Below are 25453 nucleotides of genomic sequence, written 5' to 3'. Positions count from 1 at the left end.
CGACGCGGGACGCGCGCGGGTCGCAGCTCGGGCTAAGACCGGGCAAAGAGCGGGCCGTTTTAGGCCGTTAGAGGCCGGATAGAGCCGGGCTGGGCCACCCCCCTAACTTTAAACCTACAATTTCCCTACTCAATATCCCTACCAGCACAAATATGTCCTCAAGAGGAAGCAGAAGCAAGACGGCAGCAAAGAAAGGAAAATTAACAGGCCCTATAGATAATTTTATAACCAAGGCTAACACCTTTATAGATCAGAGCATTACACTCATAGAACGGAGAGTATCCCAAGACCTCCTGGAAGCCCGACGATCCTCAATGGGCCACATAGCAACTGCTAGAACACCAGTTCCTCCCAAAGGCCAGAGACATAGCGAGGGAGCGATTAACAACAGGCAGAGCCTCCCAAATATAGTGGATCTATCGGTGTCACAACTCTCAGAATCTCAACTGATAGATGACTCCGACTTAGAAAAAACTCCTGATTTAGCTCCACACCCCACACCAGAGGAGGTAAGACAGGAAAGAGGGAGGAGGGAGGGGGCCATAAAAAAGAAAAAGAACCTTGCAGAGACAAATAAAATACCAACGAAAAAACAAACTCCATCCGCAACAGAGGAAGTAGGAAGCACACTTAGTCCCCCTTTGCTGGGTAACCAGAGCAGGCATAATGTGAGTATACATCACGAAGTCTCACCCACGATTAATTTAATGATAGCAGCTGAGGACTCCCCAATAAATAAAACCGATTGTAATTACAATCTTGACTTGTTGGAAAAAATTGAAAATCTTCTTCATAAATCCCTCTCACCCATCCAAGATACCCTCGCAAAATTAGAAAATGCTGTAGCAGAACTCTCAGCCTCGGTAAAAGTTAACTCTGCTTCAAACTGCGAACAAAACTCAAGAAAAGTACAAAAACCCGGAGCACAAAAACCGGCAAACATAACCTCTCTGGCCCAAACAAAAAACTCGACCTCTATCCCTACTGCAAAAAATTTGACCCCTGTACTTATTACAGCTCCGAAATCCCTAGCTACAATTCCAACCAACACTAAATCATCAGGTACTGTACCTGCAACAATCCCACCAGGAAATAATAGCACCCCCAGTACTTCTATTACCACAGCTACAAAAAGTACACAACCTTCAACTAAACAACCTCAATCACACCGACCAAGAGAAACACAACGACAGGGCGAGACACGGCCAGTAATAAGACCAGTAACACTTCCACCAGAAGCGAGTCCCTTTGTTGCTATACTGACAGGGGTACCAGAGCTCACGGATCAAAAACACGAACCAAACTAGTCATTAAAAAACAAAATACAACACTGGCTTAGCATAAATCGCCCACCACCACCCCCCTACTGCTCCACCAGAATCCTGATGGTCAGAAGAGCCCCTTGGGTCGGGCATGGTAGAAAATCAATACAGGGGGACTGCGTCCTAATAACTTTCGAGGACCCCAGAATAGTAGAACATATCTGCTCAGGAGAAGGCCATACCATAAACGGGGGGGGGTAGGAATAAAACGTCTCTCTTTTTTCTACCCACCCACATTTCAAGATGCCCCCTCGCAAATAGAGGGACCTTGGTATACAGTAGGCCCTCATCATCGAGGCAGAGAAAGGGACGAATGGAGAGGGCAAGAGCAGTGGAGAAATTATAGAGAACCCCCACGTTGGGATGGCTGGAACGGTCTACCTCTAACAAATATGTATAGTGGCCTAGAGTGTGTCGACTGACCACCACAGCCAAAAGAGCACTCCCCAAAAACTTCTGATTCGCTGCCATTCCCAGACACCCCTCCAATCCCTGAAGACCCAGCTATTCCTAGCAATCAACAAACAGATAAAACCCCCAAAAACAACCCACCAACTTTGAGCCTGATCTCCTGGAATATTGCAGGATTACGGTCAAAGGTGGAGGATGGGACTATCATGTACCATGTACACAGACATCAAATAGTCTGTATACAGGAGACATGGTCACAACTAGAACAGCATATACAGGGGTATAAGACATACTTCTCCCCTGCGCTGGTGGGACAAAAGGGAAGACCAAAGGGAGGATTAAATATCTATGTAGCTAACACCATTTAAAACATAAAAATCAATATCATTGAGCTGGACCCCAACTTCCAGATCATCGGTATCTCTCTATCAAAAAAAGAGTTTGTAGCCATCATCAACTTCTATAATAACCTTGAGGAATTACAACTTCAGAGAGTTTTGGCTCACCTTCATAAAAAACGAACTACCCTTAGACAGAAACAAGGAGCAAGGGGTGTAGTATCCATAATATGGGCAGGTGACTTTAACTTACATCAATGTACTCACCCAAAGCAAAAATGTCCTGATATGGTGACAGAGGAAGGTGACTCTCTTATCCATTTCGCACACAATAATCTGGGTAGAACAATGAACGATCTCCTATCAGATCTGGACCTCCAAATAGTAAATACTATGGATCACAGAACCAGCTCACTAGCACCGACCTATATAGGAAGAGGTTTTAGTACCACGGTCGATTACATTATAATATCAGCAAGCCTACAACCTAGAGTAAAAAGCTTCAAAGTCATACCCAACTCCCAAAGTGACCACGCCATACTCAAAATGGAATTGACTTTAAATCGTCAACAGACTCTTCCCATGACGATAGCTAGTGCATTGACCCAAGAAAATATAAACATGGGCAAATTAAATGGGTATTCAATAAAGTGGGGGAAGATAAATCCTGAGGAAACCACTAAAGATCTGATAAAATCAGTATATCCCCAAATCAAGAAACGCCTTGCTACGTCGACAGAAGATGAGGAACTCCTTAATAACTTTGCGCAAATCATGGACAAAATAAAGTCTCTACTCACAGCAAAACACAAAGCTGGTCCATCCCGAACAAAAGGTTGGTCCAATCAAGAGTGTACCCAGGCTCATTCAAAACTTAAATTAGCTCTAAATAAAGATGAAAGGGACCCCCATACTATATCCGCCCTAAGAAAGGAATATCATAAAATTAGAAAAAAGAGAAAAGCGGAACTTAAGCAAGCCATTTGGGACGAACTCCACACTAGTGCTCAGGAAAAAAACAGCCAGGCTTTTTGGAGAATAATAAGAACCCCGTTTCTGGCTGATGACACTGTACCAAAAATCGAAGTCGCGATAGATGCGTCAGAATGGGTATCACTTTGAAGCAGGAGTGGCCATTAGTTTGATGATCACACGGCTTCTTAAGGCAACTGCCTGAAATCACACTGTGGGCAAGAGGCAGAGCTGCGACCAGAGCTTCATCTCTTTCAATTGAGATGTGTTGTCGTAATGCTGTTTTTTTTAGAGCAGGGCTCTGACCATCCCTGCTATGTTCTGTAGCTTCTTCCCTGGAGACCAGCAGCTGTGCCAGTTTTCTTGGTGGTTTTACTTGCACCGGCCCTCAGCAGCCTTCTAGTTCTTGTTGCTGGAGCTGCCTCTCCCCTCTGGACCAGTCTCTACTGGGCTGACACTTCCTCTCTCACAGGAGCTGCTTTCCGCAGATGAGTACTCTCTGAGGGGGCCTCATCCACGCCCTAAAACAGCTTTACTGACTCCATCTGAAACAGAAAGTAATACGTTGGTTTATTTCTCTTCAGCGCCCCCCAGTGGCCATGACTAACATTTTCCAGCTGGTGTCACTCCTTAACACTTTTTTCCGAGTTAATAAAAGTTTTAAAACATTAAAAATATACAGAATGGGACAGTATCAATGAAATATGGTATTAAATGTGGAGGGGTGCAGTTGAACAAAAAATACATGTGCGATAATAGATAAGAACAAATGTAGATAAAAGAATAAAAGGTGTGCTTTCAGACACTCCATCCTTTTATGCCAGCGTTCTTTTGTTGAAATTATAATAACTGTTCAAACTCAGGCTCCAGAACTCCGTTTCCAAGCTGGGCCTCCCAGTTCAACAAGTAAATATTCACTAAGAAACCAGACTGTTCGCTCTCTTGTTCCTGCTGCCCGTTTCCTGGGTCCCAGCAGCCCCTGGGACAGACTCCCAGCCAATCCCTGTGCTGCAGAGCAACGCTGGGATTGGTCTGAGTGGGCAGAAAGGACGTGCTCCTCAGACCAGGGAGTTTGTGGGGGTTTCTCCAGCCCGGGAGCTGAATGCAGCCAGGCTGGACAAACATAAGTGCGCATGTGCATTTTGGCCTGAGACGGCCGGCCAAACACACAAGAGCACCTAGGGTCTAGTGATTGCATAAGCACTCCTCCCCCTCATATGCCACGCGCTTCCATGCACAAGCTGTCAAACGAATAATAAAAGATGCTTGTGTATCTTTTTATTTTTCCTTTGCTGGCTGTGCGCCAGGCAGTGGGGCGACGCTCCTCCGCCATTGAAGACGAGCTGCCACTGCTCCTTACTCCATATTGGCCTCCTCACCTCTCTGTTTCTCCTCATATTGGTGTTTCTCCTCACCTCCTTTATTGCCTCCCCTGTTTCTTGTGGCTGCATACATATCTCCCCACCCCGGTGTTTCTCAAACATTGCAGTTTCCCCATACCTCCTTTGTTGCCTCACCTAATTATTTCTTATCACCTCTATATTACCTCACCTGGCTGTTTCTCCTCGCCTTCTTTAAATCCTGTCTTCACTGGTTCTTCTGTCCCACTCGTCACCTCTCCTCCCTGTTTCTCCTCACTCTTTTATCTCCTCACCTTTTTGTTTCTCCTCACATTGCTATTTGATTGCACCCACGTATCCCCTCACCTCACTGTTTCTCCATACCCTTTCATCTCCTCAACACCCTGTTTCCCCTACTAGTTTCACCTACTCATTTATCCCCTCACCTCACTGTTTCACCTCACCTCCATTTATATCCTCTCCTCACTGTTTCTTCTGTCCGTCTTGCACCTTGCCTCGCTGTTTCTCCTCACTCTTTTACCTCCTCACCTTCCTGTTTCTCCCCACATTGCTTTTTCATCGCACCTACTTATATCCTCACCTCTCTGTTTCACTTTTTCTCCGTTTATATCCTCTCCTCAATGTTTCTTCTCACATCCTTATCTCATAGCCTCACTCTTTCTCCTAACACTTTTATCTCCTTCCCACTCTGTTTCTCCTCCCCCCTTTTTTTCTCATCATCTCACTGTTTCTACTCACGCTTTCATCTAGGCCTGGAACTAAACTTCCACTTCACTCACGGAGTTTGCAGAGGTTTTCCCACTCTGTGCTCCATGTAGTATGTCCAGTTCAGAACGTGGAGCAGTTTTTCCCCCGCAAGTGCTTGCCAACGTTAATAGTGCTCGCCTGCTAAGTTGGTGAGCGCGAGCGAGGAAAATCTTACTCCAGACCACCTCCTGGCGAGGTTTCTCAATGCAGGCGGTCGGGGGAAGCCATTACCGCTCAAGTTGAGAAGCCTTCCGTTCGCAGCGAGGAAGCTGCCTCTCGAGTTGAACATCGACTCTATCGGCAGAAAGAAGCAGCGCCCTCTTGCGCTGCAAATGGTACTTTTTACGCTGATTTTCCAGCACGGACAAACACCTGGCCCTAGAAATCAGCATGATAAGCACAACCGAACAGACTCCTCCGCTTGCAGGACTCCGCGTAGCTGCAGCAGAGTTTTTTGGTCACTTCGCGGAACTCTGGGAACCCTGCCCAGGACTACTGTTATCTCCTTCCCAACCTGTTTCCCCTCCTCGTTTCTCCTACCCCGCGGTTTCACCTCACCTAGCTGTTTCTCTTCATTCCCTTCATTGCCTCAACTCACTGTTTCTTCTCACTCCCCTTATTTCCTATCCTCTCTGTTTCTCCTTATCCGTTTCTTCTCCCTCCTAGCTCCTCACCTCACTGTTTCTACTCACCTCTTTATCTCCTCACCTTGCATGTTCTCCTCACTGCCTTCATCGCCTCACCTCACATTTTTGCCTCACTACCTTTCTCAACACACCTCACTGTTTCTCCTCTTCTCGCCATTTCTCCAGACTCCCCCTCTCCCCTCCCCTCATGGTTTCTCCTCACTCACTTTCTCCTCACTTTACTGTTTCTCCTCTTCTCGCCTCTACTCCTGGCTCCCTTTCTCCCCTCCCCTCATGGTTTCTCCTCACTCACTTTCGAGTCACTTTACTGTTTCTCCTCTTCTGGCCATTTCTCCTGACTCCCTTTCTCCCCTCCCCTCACAGTTTCTCCTCACTCTCTTTCGACTCACTTCACTGTTTCTCCTCTTCTGGCAATTTCTCCAGACTCCCTCTCTCCCCTCCCCCATGGTTTCTCCTCACTCACTTTCGAGTCACTTTACTGTTTCTCCTCTTCTGGCCATTTCTCCTGACTCCCTTTCTCCCGTCCCCTCATGGTTTCTCCTCACTCACTTTCTCCTCACTTTACTGTTTCTCCTCTTCTCGCCTCTTCTCCTGACTCCCTTTCTCCCCTCCCCTCATAGTTTCTCCTCACTCACTTTCGACTCACTTTACTGTTACTCCTCTTCTCGCCTCTTCTCCTGACTCCCTTTCTCCCCTCCCCTCATGGTTTCTCCTCACTCACTTTCGACTCACTTTACTGTTACTCCTCTTCTCGCCGGTTCTCCTGACTCCCTTTCTTTCTTCCCCTCTAAGTTTCTCGTCTTCTCGCCGTTTCTCCTCACCCCCGAAGTCTCCTCAGCCTCTGTTTGTTTCTCTTCTCCCTGCAGCCGCAATCCTTGATGATCAGACAGTCTGTGGCCGCGGAGAGCGCCTGGCACTCGCCCTAGCCCGAGAGCACATCAACAGCATCAGCGAGACATCCGCCAAGGCCCGCGTGGAGGTGGACATCTTCGAGCTGCAGAGAGACAGTCAGTACGAGACCACGGACACTAGTGAGTACTGCAGGGGGTGTGTGTGAGAGAATGAGAGAGGCAGAAACAGTCAGTACGAGACCACGGACACTAGTGAGTACTGCAGTGTGTGTGTGTGTGTGAGACAGAGAGAGAGAGAGAGAGAGTGAGAGAGAGAGAGAGCGAGAGAGAGAGAGATAGAGAAAGAGAGAGAGAGAGAGAGAGAGAGAGAGAGAGGCAGAGACAGTCAGTACGAGACCACGGACACTAGTGAGTACTGCAGGGTGTATGTGAGAGAGATAGAGAAAGAGAGAGAGAGAGAGGCAGAGAAAGTCAGTACGAGACCACAAGCACTAGTGAGTACTGCAGGGTGTGTGTGTGAGAGAAAGAGAGAGGCATAGACAGCCAGTACAAGCTCACAGACACTAGTGAGTACTGCAGGGTATGTGTGTGTGTGTGAGAGAGAGAGGGACAGACAGAGACAGTCAGTTCGAGACCACGGACACTAGTGAGTACTGCAGGGTGTGTGTGTGTGAGAGAGAGAAGAAGAGAGAGAGAGAGAGGGGCAGAGAGAGTCAGTACGAGACCACGGACACTAGTGAGTACTGCAGGGTGTGTGTGTGTGAGAGAGAGAAGAAGAGAGAGAGGGGCAGAGAGAGTCAGTATGAGACCACGGACACTAGTGAGTACTGCAGGGTGTGTGTGTGTGAGAGAGAGAAGAAGAGAGAGAGAGAGAGGGGCAGAGAGAGTCAGTACGAGACCACGGACACTAGTGAGTACTGCAGAGTGTGTGTGTGTGAGAGAGATGTAAGCAAAACAGTATCCCAACTGGTATTGATTGAAGACAGTTATTAAAGATATGCAAAAAACATTATCCGGAAGGAAACAAGGAGGCTCTATATGATTCTGACATGTGCTAGAAGCATCATTTTATATACAAATATTTAAAAGTGAAACAGAGTTATAAGTTGCAGTTATAGCAGCACTGAGGTATATAAATCACAAGAACTGAAAAACAACCCAAATTGTACGTGGTGCTCTAGGTGTAACAGTGAAAACCAATATAGCGACGCATGTGACAATGTGAGACAGCGTAGGTGGCGCAAAGTGACTGGTGAATAAATATACAGTGAGATATTTGGTATACGGCGGTTCCAAGTAGATTAAAAGTTCATTATTGAAGTATTCAATGTGGTCAACCGCTTCGTATCTCGTGCCTGTATTTGCGCTGGAAGGTCGACGGCGTTTCGATCCTAGTTAGTTCAGGATCTTCATCAGGACTGGGTCGTGGGCAGTGCTGAGGGCCGATTGCGAGGAGCAATCCACTGGTGGACGGCAACAACCGTGTGTCGGGCTTGGTTCTTGTTCCAAATTTGCAGAAGTATCCGGACCTTTAAATGAGGGATCCGAAAAGACTTCCTGGTCCGGGTCAATGGTGATGAGTACCGTTGTGATCCAGGAAGTGAATGAATTCGAGGCAGCGGATCCCGAGTGTGGTCGGCTGATAGAGAGTGAATCTCAGTAGGAGACAGCCTTGGGGGGTGTCCGTGGGTCATAAATGGCCTCTGTGAATACCAACAGTTGTAAAGTTAGACTTTAGTCTCAGATTGCCTTTGTGAATCGGGCCTTCTATTTAGACCTAAAGTCTTACTTTACTAGCAGTAAAGTTAGCCTTTTAGTCTAAGTTTAGACCTAAAGCCTTACTTTACTAGTAGTAAAGTTAGCCTTTTTGTCTAAGTCTAGCCCTGAAGTCTATGTTTAGACCTAAAGCCTTACTTTACTAGTAGTAAAGTTAGCCTTTTTGTCTAAGTCTAGCCCTGAAGTCTATGTTTAGACCTAAAGTCTTACTTTACTAGTAGTAAAGTTAGCCTTTTTGTCTAAGTCTAGCCCTGAAGTCTATGTTTAGACCTAAAGTCTTACTTTACTAGTAGTAAAGTTAGCCTTTTTGTCTAAGTCTAGCCCTGAAGTCTATGTTTAGACCTAAAGTCTTACTTTACTAGTAGTAAAGTTAGCCTTTTGGTCTAAGTCTTGACCTGAAGTCTATGTTTAGACCTAAGGCCTTACTTTACTAGCAGTAAAGTTAGCCTTTTTGTCTAAGTCTTGACCTGAAGTCTATGTTTAGACCTAAGGTCTTACTTTACTAGTAGTAAAGTTAGCCTTTTGGTCTAAGTCTAGACCTGAAGTCTATGTTTAGACCTAAGGTCTTACTTTACTAGTAGTAAAGTTAGCCTTTTGGTCTAAGTCTAGACCTGAAGTCTATGTTTAGACCTAAAGTCTTACTTTACTAGTAGTAAAGTTAGCCTTTTAGTCTAAGTTAGACATTTGGTCTAAACATTTATGAATTGTACCCTTTGTGTGGGATTTTTGTGAGCTCAAAGCATTCTGTTTCAGTGAGCAAAGTGTCATGGGTTCCACTTTAGTGACAATGAAGAGGGTCTACAGTCTCAAATTGAGAGCAGGTCACGTGAGCCTGGGGCTCTTGATGTATATTCAGTGAGCATTCAAATATGACCTAGAATTTCAGGGACCACTGGCCCATCAGTCTTATTTTCGGTGAGCATGAATCCCTGGTTCTGGTTTCAGCAAGAGCAGATCAAACTCTTGTTTCAGTGAGTGTGAAACTCTCGTTTCAGTGAGCTGGGATCACTGCTAGCCAGCACTCAGTCTGCGTTCAGTGAGCACAGGGCCATCAGTGGTCACTGGACCTACAGCTGTGTAGGCAGGGGTTGGCATTGTCATGTTTTGACTCTTGTGATGTTTGTTCTCTTTCTTTTTTTCTCAGTGTGTCAGATTTTACCTAAAGGAGTTGTGTCTGTCCTGGGACCGTCCGCCAGTCCCGCCTCGGCCTCCACCGTCAGCCACATCTGTGGGGAGAAGGAGGTGAGAGAGGGGTGTCTTGGGGTGCCCTTTGATGCCCCAGGAGCTGCATGTGCATGTTGTGCTGCTGTGAGACAGAGGGATTTGTGGGTCTGCTCACTGCCTCCCTTGAGGGTGTCCCTGGATTGTCTGCCTCAAGAGGCTGTTTGGGGAGGATGTGGTAAAATGTCAGGTGAGGAACTGAAACAAGCATCCTTCATTGTGGCCCTCACTCTCAGGAGGAGAGCAGCACTGTTTGTTCACACTAAGGGACCACTGGTCAGTCTGAGGAGAGGTTTTGGATTAACTCCCCTAGACAAAAGGCCCAACAAATCCACCGGCCTCCTTCATAATGATTGCACTTCTTGATGTGAACGGTAAGTGCTTCACTCAAGCCCTGACCTCCAACTCAGAAGAATGGGCTGCATCGTGAGCATTTATTCCCATTACACAATCAAAGTTTAGATGCGAGGATGGTACAGAGGATAACCTGGTATTATTCTCTCCTCCTTGGCTGAAGCTGCAGCTAAAGAAGACACCCTACCTTTCTATACAGTACTAGCTTACCCGTCCCGCGTTGCTGCGATCTCAGAAGAAAGGAAATGTAAGGAAACTTGTTATGATAACATTCAATTTACATTGTGTCATTTTTATTGAAACGTATTCATTTTAATATGGAAAACATTTTAAAGTGTTGTTTTAATTCTGTTTATTTATTCGAGTGCTTGTAGATACACATTTTTTTTTGTTTTTCCATCTGGTGCGTACACGAATAAATCAGAAGGTTTTCCGACGCGTGAGCTGGCCACATACAGTTGTCCATGTGAGAAGCACGGATTCTCCAAATCTAGTCCACACACTTGCAGCGATTGTCCTTGTGCTTTGTTGATGGTCATTGCAAAAGCGAGTCGCACCGGAAACTGTAAGCGTTCAGTATTGGAAAGATTATGAGGGCCCTGGGTGTCCAGGGGGCCAATATTTAACACATTTTTCATGGCGATCGGATGAATGGTGTAGTAATGCATAAAGGACAAACAGACATACTTTCCTTTTTATATGTATAGATTTATCGACCATACTACTTAATTAGACAGAATCGACAGAGCGAGACACTGGCTGAAGCTTTACATGTTGCGCATTCCGGCAATCCTGCTAAGAGTCTTACTGAGCTTTAAGCAAAGACCTAGAGGAAAGTTCACCCCTTGGCTGCTAGAAAGGCAGAAATGCAAATAGAGTCAATTGGTAATAAAACTTGTTCTACTATTCTGTTTCCCAATAAAAATGGTACCTCATTTGTGTTTGTAGGGCTAGTGCCTGCAACAGGAAATCGCCCAGCACGCACTGTGGACTCATCACTTTTCCACTGAAAACTGACCCTTTTTTCGCAATGTGCCTAGCTGTGGATTGTAGACCCTAGCTCTGCCTTCACCTAGGGAATTCCTAGCAAACCAATTCATTTTTGGAAAGTAGACACCCAGAGGAATCCAGGATGGGGTGACTTGTGTTGCTCTCACCAGGTTCTGTTACCCAGAACCACGTGCAAAACTCAAACTTTGTAAACAAAACCACATTTTCCTCAAATTTCTGTGAATCCACAGGGGGCCACAGACTTCCACCCACCTATTAGTCCCCCAAGTCTCCCAATAAAAATGTTACCCCACTTGTGTGGGTAGGCCTAGTACCCACGACATGAAACCGCCCAAAACGCAACGTGGATCCATCACATTTTTCCACGGAAAACTGACCATTTATTTGCAATTTGTCTAGTTGTGGATTTTAGGCTCCAGCTGAGCCAGCACATGGGGAAGCCTAGCAAGCCTGTAAAGTTTTTAAAAACTAGACACCCTGGGGAATGCATGATGGAGTGATTCCTGTGGGATTCTCCAGGTTATGTTACCCAGAATTCCTTGCAAAGACCAAACTTTGGAGAAAAAAACAGCATTTCCTTAAATTCAAAGTTTTGGAATCTGCAGGGAGACACAAAGTTACACCCACCCAGCAGTCCGCCAAGTTGCCTGATAAAAATAGTACCTCACCTGTGTGGATAGACCTAGTAACTGCAGCAGGAAATGGCCCAAAACGCAACATGTACACTTCACATTTTTCCACAGAAAACTGACCCTTTTTTTTAGCAATGTGTGCACCTGTGGATTTTGGTTTTCCAGCTCATTTGGCACCCACAGAAAGCTAGCAAACCCACACATTTGTGAAACTAGACATTCAGGAGTATCCAGGATGTAGTAACATGTATAGCTCTCACCAGGTTCTGTTACCCAGAATCCCTTGCAAATCCCAAACTTTGTTAAAAAAAAAATAATAATTCTCACGTTTCTCTGATGGAAAGTTCTGGAATCTGTGTGGATCCACAAACTTTACCCACCCCGCATTTCCCAAAGTCTCCAGATAAAAGTGGTACCTCACTTGTGTGGGTAGGCCTTGTACCCAACAGGAAATGTCCCAAAATACAACATGGTTAGATCAAATTTTTCCACAGAAAACGGACCCTTTATTTGCAATGTGCCAACTTGTGGATATTGGACCCTAGCTGAGTCGGCACCTAAGGAAACCTAGCAAACCTGTATATTTTGTAAAGCTAGACACCCAGAGGAATCCAGGATGGGGCGATTTGTGTTGCTCTCACCAGGGTCTGTTACCCAGAATCACTTGCCAAGCCCAAACTTTATTAAACAAAAAGAAGAAAGAAAAATGTCCCGACATTTCTGTAATGGAAAGTTCTGGAATCTGGAGGGAGCCACAAACCTCCACCCACCTAGCAGTCCCCTAAGTCGCCTGATAAAATTACACCTCACTTGTGTGGGTAGGACTAGTATCCAACGGGAAACGCCTCAAAACACAACATAGATACATAACATTTTTCCACAGAAAACTGACCCTTTCTTTTTTGCAATGTGCCCAGCTGTGGATTTTGGGCTGTAGCTCTACCAGCCCATGTACAGGTTTGAAAAGCTAGACATCCAGTGGAATCAAGGATGGGGTGAGTTGTGTAGATTTCACAAGGTTCTGTTACCCAGAATCCCTTGAAAATCTAAAACTTTGTAAAGAAAAACACAGTTTTCTCACATTTTTGTGATGGCAAGTTATGGCATCTACAGAGAGAGACAAACTTCAACCCACCCAGCACACCCCCTAATCTCCCAACAAAAATCAAACCTCACTTGTGTATGTAGGGCTTGTTGACATTTAAGGACCATCTAGCTACCTGGTTGGACAAAACCCAATGCAGATATTTAACTGGATTTCAGCTTATGCATTGATTACGGCTAAAGCAAGGTTCCTGGGGTACTCTCTCAAGCTCCAGGCTGCCCCGACTGGATCTATAACGGAATTGATAAGCCTATACGTGCGGGATCAAATGTTCCAATTGGAGCCCTAAGTTTCTTTTTTGGTTCCAGAGACAGCCTGACCAAAATTGTCTGCCGAAACTGGGTCCTAAAATTCTTGTAAAAAATGCAAAGAAAAATATGTCAAGGACGATCGGCACGAGTTGGCACTGAAGTTTCATTTGGGTCTGTGTGCAAACTTTTAGCAGCCCACTGGGAAGGCCTTTTATCTATCTAGCCATATGAGCGGAGACCCCAAAAAAGTCCTTATGAGACTGAGGTGTGGAATGATACCCTTGTAAGCGTACAAACATGGCATCTGAAAGGATCTTCCGCTCCCAACTCCAGACTGTGTGACTATAAGCAAGAATTGCTGGTGCATGTAGTGTGCTTTTGTAGAGGCTTGAAGGATTTAAGGCACTGGTAGCTAAAACCAATATTCCTCCATTTAGAATTAAGGAAATTTAAAAAAGCGATAACAATGTGTCTGAGTGGGGACGATGTACAGCTAACATCTAGGTTTTTGGCGTTTTTGAGGGATACTTACAACATCATTAATAAGGATGCTGTTGCTGAATAAAGTTGCAATATCTTGCTATTAATGCTATTTTAAGAACATTTTAATTGTTTATTTCATACTACACTTTGCCAAGTTGTTTTAATTGTTGCGGTCTGCTGATTGGGCTCTTAGTAACAAATGCACCAGGGATAAGCCATAGTTAACTTTCAGGATTGTTTAGTGTATGAAAAAGGTCTATAAGTTATTTAACAAGAGCGATGTTTGTAGATTAAGTTGTTTATTGCTTGTCTTTACTCTTATTTTAAGAATAGTACTAGTATTTAAATCATAATGCACTTTTGCTGGTTGGTTTCAATTGGAGCTGAATGTTCAGCATGTTCTCAATAATTAATGCACTTTATGAACCTGTTGGTAACTGTGGTCGAGTCACTCAGAATTCTTACTACCTGCACTTTACACAGATTAAATAGGTGGTCTGTGATTACCAGCCCACTAATTTGAGAAAATAATGTAGGAATTTATTTGCTTAAGATGAAACTTTCATATTGGGATCCCATGGTTTTTGTTAGGTTTTATGGTGATATAAAATAAGATGATGAAACTATTCACTCGCTACCATGAAATGTTATAACGCTTTGTAAATTGTTATGGTTATAAATAACTGAAAACAATAAAATAAAATACATACTTACTCATTTACTTACTTGAAGCACTCATTGTCCCACCCACTAAAATAGCCTTTTAAAACATGCCTCTGGCCAGCCAATGAAGACTGTGGTGCAATTTTGTAACTGCCAAATGGACCTGGCAAAATACATCTTTTGCCTGGCCTAAATCTTACTTTGTAATACTTATTAGACCCCTCAAAGGTAGGCCTTAAAGGTTCAAAGGGAAGGGTGCACTGCATTTAAAAAGTGGGATATGTGGGATTAAGTTTTATAGGTCCTGGTAGTAAAAAAACTCTTAAATAAGTTGTTCACTACTGTAAGGCCAATCTCTCCCATTGACTAACACTGAGTTACCTTATTATATTTAATAAGTAATAACTTTGGATTGGAAGCAGGTGGGGGTATGATGTTTATACTCAAATAAATTGTAATTTAAAATCCTCTTAAATTGTAAATTCGGATTTTATGTCACAATTCTGAAAATGTCATTTTTCTTGTCTGAGCGATTGGTGCCTTCTGGCAGTGTCCTGAGTCATGACTGTGAATGACCCTCCTCTTGGGCTCTGTGACACAAAAGAGGCTTAGGTATGGACAGGAAGGGCCATTCTGCCAGGATAGCTGGAGGTGGAACTGTGCCCTGTGCACTTATATTACAAAGGGCTTTAGCTCCTGCACACACAAAGTAATCTGACACCAGAACTGCCCTGTCTTTTGTCACCCCAGACTTTCTGGAGCCTTGACCTAGGAAGAAAATAACTTTCCAGACCTAGATGTGAGGGTAGTATAGGGAATCCCGCCCACATAAAAGGCTGGCCCCAGGTAGAAATGTTGAATCTCAGAGCCACATATCAGTACACTCCTGGACGTGTGGACATTATAGAAGAAGGACAGCCTTGCTCCCCAGAAAAAATAATAATAAAAACATTTATTAAGCGCCTGAATACACTAAAAACAGTGCATCTCTGCGCTAGGATGCGTTCCAACACAGTTAAAAAACAAGATCAATCCGCGGAGAGGGGATAGGGGAAGAGAAACCCTAAGTTTATACTAATCTTCAGGAAATAGATAGGTCTTCAATTTCTGCCGGAACCTGGTTTCTGACGGCTCCATCCGCAGCTCAACAGGAAGTTCATTCCATTCTTTGCTGGCCAGGAACCTGAAAGATCGCCCTCCCATCCGTGCTTTATAAATGCGGGGTATCGCAAACTGCATACTGCCCATGGATCTCAAATGGCGCCTAGGACGGTAGATAGTTAGCAACTTGTGAAGGTAGGTCGGGCCCCTGTCATGTGCAATGCGGTGACTAATGCACATGGTCTTAAACCGAATGCGTTCCCGCATGGGGAGCCAGTGCAGGATCTGAAGCACACATTTTCCTGAAGACCTTCTCTGCAGCTTCAGAACAAGCCTGGCCGCCACATTTTGGACACATTGAAACTGGGTCATTCCCCTTTTACTGAGGCCACAGAGCAGGGCATTCCCATAATCAAGATGGGACGTAACCAGTGCATGGACCAAAGTTTTCCTGTCTCTAATAGGTAGGAAATCCAAGATTTTACGCAGGACCTTCAATATGCCATAGCATTTCCCCGCCATCTTACCCATGTGATGGGAGTATGTGAGATTGGAGTCCAAAAGAACACCCACATTCTTCACAAGGGACTGCCATTCTCCTACCAGAGGACTGCCCTCCTACTTGAGAACGACCTTAACCCACAGAGGGCTGGTAGAGGCCATTCAATGCTAAGGCGTGGCCTCTACAGTCATTGCTGAGGCAGGGGCTCTACAGTCACTGCTGAGGCAGGGGCTCTACAGTCACTGCTGAGGCAGGGGCTCTACGGTCACTGTTGAGGCAGGGCCTCTACAGTCACTGCTGAGGCAGGGCCTCTACAGTCACTGCTCAGGCAGGGCCTCTACAGTCACTGCTCAGGCAGGGCCTCTACAGTCACTGCTGAGGCAGGGGCTCTACGGTCACTGCAGTCACTGCTGAGGCAGGGGCTCTACGGTCACTGCTGAGGCAGGGGCTCTACGGTCACTGCTGAGGCAGGGGCTCTACAGTCACTGCTGAGGCAGGGGCTCTACAGTCACTGCTGAGGCAGGGGCTCTACAGTCACTGCTGAGGCAGGGGCTCTACAGTCACTGCTGAGGCAGGGCCTCTACATTCACTGCTGAGTCAGTGGCTCTACGGTCACTGCTGAGGCAGGGCCTCTACAGTCACTGCTCAGGCAGGGCCTCTACAGTCACTGCTGAGGCAGGGCCTCTACAGTCACTGCTGAGGCAGGGGTTCTACGGTCACTGCAAAGGCAGGGGCTCTACGGGTACTGCTGAGGCAGGGGTTCTACAGTCACTGCTGAGGCAGGGGTTCTACGGTCACTGCTGAGGCACGGGCTCTATGGTCACTGCTGAGGCAGGGGCTCTACGGTCACTGCTGAGGCAGGGCCTCTACAGTCACAGCTGAGGCAAGGGCTCTACGGTCACTGCTGAGGAAGGGGCTCTACAGTCACTGCTGAGGCAGGGGCTCTACAGTCACTGCTGAGGCAGGGGCTCTACGGTCACTGCTGAGGCAGGGCACTGCTGAGGCAGGGGCTCTACGGTCACTGCTGAGGCAGGGGTTCTACGGTCACTGCTGAGGCAGGGGTTCTACGGTCACTGCTGAGGCAGGGGTTCTACGGTCACTGCTGAGGCAGGGCCTCTACAGTCACTGCTCAGGCAGGGCCTCTACAGTCACTGCTGAGGCAGGGGTTCTACGGTCACTGCTGAGGCAGGGGCTCTACGGTCACTGCTGAGGTAGGGGCTCTATGGTCACTGCTGAGGCAGGGGCTCTACGGTCACTGCTGAGGCAGGGGCTCTACGGTCACTGCTGAGGCAGGGGCTCTACGGTCACTGCTGAGGCAGGGGTTCTACGGTCACTGCTGAGGCAGGGGTTCTACGGTCACTGCTGAGGCAGGGGTTCTACGGTCACTGCTGAGGCAGGGCCTCTACAGTCACTGCTCAGGCAGGGCCTCTACAGTCACTGCTGAGGCAGGGGTTCTACGGTCACTGCAAAGGCAGGGGCTCTACTGGTACTGCTGAGGCAGGGGTTCTACAGTCACTGCTGAGGCAGGGGTTCTACAGTCACTGCTGAGGCACGGGCTCTATGGTCACTGCTGAGGCAGGGGCTCTACGGTCACTGCTGAGGCAGGGCCTCTACAGTCACTGCTGAGGCAAGGGCTCTACAGTCACTGCTGAGGCAGGGGCTCTACAGTCACTGCTGAGGCAGGGGCTCTACAGTCACTGCTGAGGCAGGGGCTCTACAGTCACTGCTAAGGCAGGGCCTCTACAGTCACTGCTGAGGCAGGGCCTCTACAGTCACTGCTCAGGCAGGGCCTCTGCAGTCACTGCTCAGGCAGGGCCTCTACAGTCACTGCTGAGGCAGGGGCTCTACGGTCACTGCTGAGGCAGGGGCTCTATGGTCACTGCTGAGGCAGGGGCTCTACGGTCACTGCTGAGGCATGGGCTCTATGGTCACTGCTGAGGCAGGGGCTCTATGGTCACTGCTGAGGCAGGGGTTCTACGGTCACTGCTGAGGCAGGGCCTCTACAGTACTGCTCAGGCAGGGCCTCTACCGTCACTGCTGAGGCAGGGGCTCTACGGTCACTGCAAAGGCAGGGGCTCTACGGGTACTTCTGAGGCAGGGGTTCTACAGTCACTGCTGAGGCAGGGGTTCTATGGTCACTGCTGAGGCAGGGGCACTACGTTCATGGCTGAGGCGGGGCTTCTATGGTCACTGCTGAGGCAGGGCCTCTACAGTCACTGCCGGGGCAGGGCCTCTACAGTCACTGCTGAGACAGAGCTCTACGGTCACTGCTGAGGCAGGGGTTCTACGGTCACTGCTGAGGCAGGGACTCTACAGTCACTGCTCAGGCAGGGCCTCTACAGTCACTGCTGAGGCAGGGCCTCTACAGTCACTGCTGAGGCAGGGGCTCTACGGTCACTGCTGAGGCAGGGCCTCTACGGTCACTGCTGAGGTAGGGCCACTACCATCTCTGCTGAGGCAGGGGCTCTACGGTCACTGCTGAGGCAGGGCCTCTACGGTCACTGCTGAGGCAGGGCCACTACGGTCACTGCTGAGGCAGGGTCTCTACAGTCACTGCTGAGGCAGGGGCTCTATGGTCACTGCTGAGGCAGGGGTTCTATGGTCACTGCTGAGCCAGGGGTTCTATGGTCACTGCTGAGGCAGGGGCTCTACGGTCACTGCTGAGGCAGGGCCTCTACGGTCACTGCAGAGGCAGGGCTTCTACGGTCACTGCTGAGGCAGGGCCTCTACAGTCACTGCTGAGGCAGGGGCTCTATGGTCACTGCTGAGGCAGGTGCTCTATGGTCACTGCTGAGGCAGGGCCTCTACGGTCACTGCAGAGGCAGGGCCTCTACGGTCACTGCTGAGGCAGGGCCTCTACTGTCACTGCTGAGGCAGGGCCTCTACAGTCACTGCTGAGGCAGGGCCTCTACAGTCACTGCTGAGGCAGGGCCTCTACAGTCACTGCTGAGGCAGGGCCTCTACGGTCACTGCAGAGGCAGGGCCTCTAAGGTCACTGCTGAGGCAGGGGCTCTACGGTCGCTGCTGAGGCAGGGGCTCTACAGTCACTGCTGAGGCAGGGGCTCTACGGTCACTGCAGTCACTGCTGAGGCAGGGGCTCTACGGTCACTGCTGAGGCAGGGGCTCTACGGTCACTGCTGAGGCAGGGGCTCTACAGTCACTGCTGAGGCAGGGGTTCTACGGTCTCTGCTGAGGCAGGGACTCTACAGTCACTGCTGAGGCAGGGCCTCTATGGTCACTGCAGAGGCAGGGCCTCTACGGTCACTGCTGAGGCAGGGGCTCTACGGTCGCTGCTGAGGCAGGGGCTCTACGGTCACTGCTGAGGCAGGGGCTCTCCAGTCACTGCTGAGGCAGGGGCTCTACGGTCACTGCAGTCACTGCTGAGGCAGGGGCTCTACGGTCACTGCTGAGGCAGGGGCTCTACGGTCACTGCTGAGGCAGGGGCTCTACGGTCACTGCAGAGGCAGGGGCTCTACGGTCACTGCTGAGGCAGGGGCTCTATGGTCACTGCTGAGGCAGGGCCTCTACGGTCACTGCTGAGGCAGGGCATCTATGGTCACTGCTGAGGCAGGGGCTCTACGGTCACTGCTGAGGCAGGGCCTCTACGGTCACTGCTGAGGCAGGGTCTCTACAGTCACTGCTGAGGCAGGGCCTCTACAGTCACTGCTGAGGCAGGGGCTCCACGGTCACTGCTGAGGCAGGGCCTCTACGGTCACTGCTGAGGCAGGGCCACTACCATCTCTGGTGAGGCAGGGGCTCTACGGTCACTGCTGAGGCAGGGGCTCTACGGTCACTGCTGAGGCAGGGGCTCTACGGTCACTGCTGAGGCAGGGCCACTACGGTCACTGCTGAGGCAGGGTCTCTACAGTCACTGCTGAGGCAGGGGCTCTATGGTCACTGCTGAGGCAGGGGTTCTATTGTCACTGCTGAGCCAGGGGTTCTATGGTCACTGCTGAGGCAGGGGCTCTACGGTCACTGCTGAGGCAGGGCCTCTACGGTCACTGCTGAGGCAGGGCCACTACCATCTCTGCTGAGGCAGGGGCTCTACGGTCACTGCTGAGGCAGGGGCTCTACGGTCACTGCTGAGGCAGGGGCTCTACAGTCACTGCTGAGGCAGGGGTTCTACGGTCTCTGCTGAGGCAGGGACTCTACAGTCACTGCTGAGGCAGGGCCTCTATGGTCACTGCAGAGGCAGGGCCTCTACGGTCACTGCTGAGGCAGGGGCTCTACGGTCGCTGCTGAGGCAGGGGCTCTACGGTCACTGCTGAGGCAGGGGCTCTCCAGTCACTGCTGAGGCAGGGGCTCTACGGTCACTGCAGTCACTGCTGAGGCAGGGGCTCTACGGTCACTGCTGAGGCAGGGGCTCTACGGTCACTGCTGAGGCAGGGGCTCTACGGTCACTGCAGAGGCAGGGGCTCTACGGTCACTGCTGAGGCAGGGGCTCTATGGTCACTGCTGAGGCAGGGCCTCTACGGTCACTGCTGAGGCAGGGCATCTACGGTCACTGCTGAGGCAGGGGCTCTACGGTCACTGCTGAGGCAGGGCCTCTACGGTCACTGCTGAGGCAGGGTCTCTACAGTCACTGCTGAGGCAGGGCCTCTACAGTCACTGCTGAGGCAGGGGCTCCACGGTCACTGCTGAGGCAGGGCCTCTACGGTCACTGCTGAGGCAGGGCCACTACCATCTCTGCTGAGGCAGGGGCTCTACGGTCACTGCTGAGGCAGGGGCTCTACGGTCACTGCTGAGGCAGGGGCTCTACGGTCACTGCTGAGGCAGGGCCACTACGGTCACTGCTGAGGCAGGGTCTCTACAGTCACTGCTGAGGCAGGGGCTCTATGGTCACTGCTGAGGCAGGGGTTCTATTGTCACTGCTGAGCCAGGGGTTCTATGGTCACTGCTGAGGCAGGGGCTCTACGGTCACTGCTGAGGCAGGGCCTCTACGGTCACTGCTGAGGCAGGGCCACTACCATCTCTGCTGAGGCAGGGGCTCTACGGTCACTGCTGAGGCAGGGGCTCTACGGTCACTGCTGAGGCAGGGCCTCTACGGTCACTGCTGAGGCAGGGCCTCTACGATCACTGCTGAGGCAGGGCCTCTACGGTCACTACTGAGGCAGGGGCTCTACGGTCACTGCTGAGGCAGGGTCTCTACAGTCACTGCTGAGGCAGGGGCTCTACGGTCACTGCTGAGGCAGGGGCTCTACGGTCACTGCTGAGGCAGGGCCTCTACAGTCACTGCTGAGGCAGGGCCACTACCATCTCTGCTGAGGCAGGGGCTCTACGGTCACTGCTGAGGCAGGGGCTCTACGGTCGCTGCTGAGGCAGGGGCTCTACGGTCACTGCTGAGGCATGTGCTCCATGGTTACTGCTGAGGCAGGGCCACCACTGTCACTGCTGAGGCCTCTATCTCACTGCTCCCCAGCCACAGCTCGGGAAAGGCCACTACCATCACTGCTGAGGCAGGACCTCTACGGTCACTACTGAGGTAGTGCCTCTACGGTCACTGCTGAGGCAGGGGCTCTACGGTCACTGCAGTCACTGCTGAGGCAGGGGCTCTACGGTCACTGCTGAGGCAGGGGCTCTACGGTCACTGCTGAGGCAGGGGCTCTACGGTCACTGCTGAGGCAGGGGCTCTATGGTTACTGCTGAGGCAGGGGCTCTACGGTCACTGCTGAGGCAGGGCCTCTACGGTCACTGTTGAGGCAGGGCCTCTACAGTCACTGTTGAGGCAGGGGCTCTACAGTCACTGCTGAGGCAAGGGCTCCATGGTCACTGCTGAGGCAGGGGTTCTACGGTCACTGCAGAGGCAGGGCCTCTAAGGTCACTGCTGAGGCAGGGGCTCTACGGTCGCTGCTGAGGCAGGGGTTCTACAGTCACTGCTGAAGCAGGGGCTCTACGGTCACTGCTGAGGCAGGGGCTCTATGGTCACTGCTGAGGCAGGGGTTCTACGGTCACTGCTGAGGCAGGGGCTCTATGGTCACTGCTGAGGCAGGGGTTCTAAGGTCACTGCTGAGGCAGGGATTCTACAGTCACTGCTCAGGCAGTGCCTCTACAGTCACTGCTGAGGCAGGGCCTCTACAGTCACTGCTCAGGCAGTGCCTCTACAGTCATTGCTGAGGCAGGGCCTCTACAGTCACTGCTGAGGCAGGGCCTCTACAGTCACTGCTCAGGCAGTTCCTCTACAGTCATTGCTGAGGCAGGGCCTCTACAGTCACTGCTGAGGCAGGGGCTCCATGGTCACTGCTGAAGCAGGGGTTCTACGGTCACTGCTGAGGCAGGGGCTCTATGGTCACTGCTGAGGCAGGGACTCTACGGTCACTGCTGAGGTTGGGCCTCTATTCTCACTGCCCTGTTGTCACTGCTGAGGCAGGGCCTCTACAGTCACTGCTGAGGCAGGGCCTCTACAGTCACTGCTGAGGCAGGGCCTCTACGGTCACTGCAGAGGCAGGGCCTCTAAGGTCACTGCTGAGGCAGGGGCTCTACGGTCGCTGCTGAGGCAGGGGCTCTACAGTCACTGCTGAGGCAGGGGCTCTACGGTCACTGCAGTCACTGCTGAGGCAGGGGCTCTACGGTCACTGCTGAGGCAGGGGCTCTACGGTCACTGCTGAGGCAGGGGCTCTACGGTCACTGCTGAGGCAGGGGTTCTACGGTCTCTGCTGAGGCAGGGCCTCTACAGTCACTGCTGAGGCAGGGCCTCTATGGTCACTGCAGAGGCAGGGCCTCTACGGTCACTGCTGAGGCAGGGGCTCTACGGTCGCTGCTGAGGCAGGGGCTCTACGGTCACTGCTGAGGCAGGGGCTCTACAGTCACTGCTGAGGCAGGGGCTCTACGGTCACTGCAGTCACTGCTGAGGCAGGGGCTCTACGGTCACTGCTGAGGCAGGGGCTCTACGGTCACTGCTGAGGCAGGGGCTCTACGGTCACTGCAGAGGCAGGGGCTCTACGGTCACTGCTGAGGCAGGGGCTCTATGGTCACTGCTGAGGCAGGGCCTCTACGGTCACTGCTGAGGCAGGGCATCTATGGTCACTGCTGAGGCAGGGGCTCTACGGTCACTGCTGAGGCAGGGCCTCTACGGTCACTGCTGAGGCAGGGTCTCTACAGTCACTGCTGAGGCAGGGCCTCTACAGTCACTGCTGAGGCAGGGGCTCTACGGTCACTGCTGAGGCAGGGCCTCTACGGTCACTGCTGAGGCAGGGCCACTACCATCTCTGCTGAGGCAGGGGCTCTAAGGTCACTGCTGAGGCAGGGGCTCTACGGTCACTGCTGAGGCAGGGCCTCTACGGTCACTGCTGAGGCAGGGCCTCTACGGTCACTGCTGAGGCAGGGCCACTACGGTCACTGCTGAGGCAGGGTCTCTACAGTCACTGCTGAGGCAGGGGCTCTATGGTCACTGCTGAGGCAGGGGTTCTATGGTCACTGCTGAGCCAGGGGTTCTACGGTCACTGCTGAGGCAGGGGCTCTACGGTCACTGCTGAGGCAGGGCCTCTACGGTCACTGCTGAGGCAGGGCCACTACCATCTCTGCTGAGGCAGGGGCTCTACGGTCACTGCTGAGGCAGGGGCTCTACGGTCACTGCTGAGGCAGGGCCTCTACGGTCACTGCTGAGGCAGGGCCTCTACGGTCACTGCTGAGGCAGGGCCTCTACGGTCACTGCTGAGGCAGGGGCTCTACGGTCACTGCTGAGGCAGGGTCTCTACAGTCACTGCTGAGGCAGGGGCTCTACGGTCACTGCTGAGGCAGGGGCTCTACGGTCACTGCTGAGGCAGGGCCTCTACAGTCACTGCTGAGGCAGGGCCACTACCATCTCTGCTGAGGCAGGGGCTCTACGGTCACTGCTGAGGCATGTGCTCCATGGTTACTGCTGAGGCAGGGCCACCACTGTCACTGCTGAGGCCTCTATCTCACTGCTCCCCAGCCACAGCTCGGGAAAGGCCACTACCATCACTGCTGAGGCAGGACCTCTACGGTCACTACTGAGGTAGGGCCTCTACGGTCACTGTTGAGGCAGGGGCTCTACGGTCACTGCTGAGGCGGGGGTTCTATGGTCATTACTGAGGCAGGGGTTCTATGGTCACTGCTGAGCCAGGGGTTCTACGGTCACTGCTGAGGCAGGGGCTCTACGGTCACTGCTGAGGCAGGGGCTCTACGGTCACTGCAGTCACTGCTGAGGCAGGGGCTCTACGGTCACTGCTGAGGCAGGGGCTCTACAGTCACTGCTGAGGCAGGGGCTCTACGGTCACTGCTGAGGCAGGGGCTCTACGGTCACTGCTGAGGCAGGGCCTCTACGGTCACCGTTGAGGCAGGGCCTCTACAGTCACTGCTGAGGCAGGGGCTCTACAGTCACTGCTGAGGCAGGGGCTCCATGGTCACTGCTGAGGCAGGGGTTCTACGGTCACTGCAGAGGCAGGGCCTCTAAGGTCACTGCTGAGGCAGGGGCTCTACGGTCGCTGCTGAGGCAGGGGTTCTACAGTCACTGCTGAAGCAGGGGCTCTACGGTCACTGCTGAGGCAGGGGCTCTATGGTCACTGCTGAGGCAGGGGTTCTACGGTCACTGCTGAGGCAGGGGCTCTATGGTCACTGCTGAGGCAGGGGTTCTAAGGTCACTGCTGAGGCAGGGATTCTACAGTCACTGCTCAGGCAGTGCCTCTACAGTCACTGCTGAGGCAGGGCCTCTACAGTCATTGCTGAGGCAGGGCCTCTACAGTCACTGCTCAGGCAGTGCCTCTACAGTCATTGCTGAGGCAGGGCCTCTACAGTCACTGCTGAGACAGGGGCTCCATGGTCACTGCTGAGGCAGGGGTTCTACGGTCACTGCTGAGGCAGGGGCTCTATGGTCACTGCTGAGGCAGGGACTCTACGGTCACTGCTGAGGTTGGGCCTCTATTCTCACTGCCCTGTTGTCACTGCTGAGGCAGGGCCTCTAGGGTCACTGCTGAGGCAGGGCATCTACGGTCACTGCTGAGGCAGGGGTTCTACGGTCAGTGCTGAGGCAGGGGTTCTACGGTCACTGCTGAGGCAGGGGCTCTACGGTCACTGCTGAGGCAGGGGCTCTACGGTTACTGCTGAGGCAGGGCCTCTATGCTCACTGCTGAGGCAGGGCATCTACGGTCACTGCTGAGGCAGGGGTTCTACGGTCACTGCTGAGGCAGGGGTTCTACGGTCACTGCTGAGGCAGGGGCTCTATGGTCACTGCTGAGGTAGGGGCTCCACGGTTACTGCTGAGTCAGGGCCTCTATGCTCACTACTGAGGCAGGGGTTCTACGGTCACTGCTGAGGCAGGCGTTCTACGGTCACTGCTGAGGCAGGGGTTCTACGGTCACTGCTGAGGCAGGGGTTCTACGGTCACTGCTGAGGCAGGGGCTCTATGTTTACTGCTGAGGCAGGGCCACCATTGTCACTGCTGAGGCCTCTATCTCACTGCTCTCCAACCACAGCTCGGGAAAGGCCACTACCATCACTGCTGAGACAGGACCTCTACGGTTACTGCCGAGATTGGGCCTCTATTCTCACTGCCCTGTTGTCACTGCTGAGGCAGGGCCTGTGTTGCTGCTGCTGCTGCTGCTGAGGAAGGGCCTCTGCAGTGACTGCTAGGGCCGGGCCTCGACTATCACTGCTCTCCAGGCTCAACGCCTCTCCCACCGCTAGGGACGGGTCTGTGTCTGCTGGAGAAAAACGCAGGTCTTCACCGAGGCAAGACAGGCCCATTAA

The 25453-nt window shown here is 51.3% G+C and overlaps 1 protein-coding gene across 1 annotated transcript in view; it reads left to right on the top strand.

The window, feature by feature from the left end:
- GRIK5 (glutamate ionotropic receptor kainate type subunit 5) overlaps nt 1-25453 on the top strand; it is a 396169-nt gene that overhangs the window by 110190 nt on the left and 260526 nt on the right. Inside the window, exons 2-3 of the mRNA XM_086929097.1 lie at nt 6665-6829; nt 9570-9667. Of these exons, the coding sequence (XP_086785223.1) occupies nt 6665-6829; nt 9570-9667 (263 nt within the window). The remainder of the gene's footprint in view (nt 1-6664; nt 6830-9569; nt 9668-25453) is intronic.

This window comes from Lissotriton vulgaris, chromosome 7 (genome assembly GCF_964263255.1).
Source record: "Lissotriton vulgaris chromosome 7, aLisVul1.2, whole genome shotgun sequence".
Classification (NCBI taxonomy): domain Eukaryota; kingdom Metazoa; phylum Chordata; class Amphibia; order Caudata; family Salamandridae; genus Lissotriton; species Lissotriton vulgaris.
Note: the sequence above shows the minus strand (reverse complement) of the source record. Positions and strands in the feature narration are given on the sequence as shown.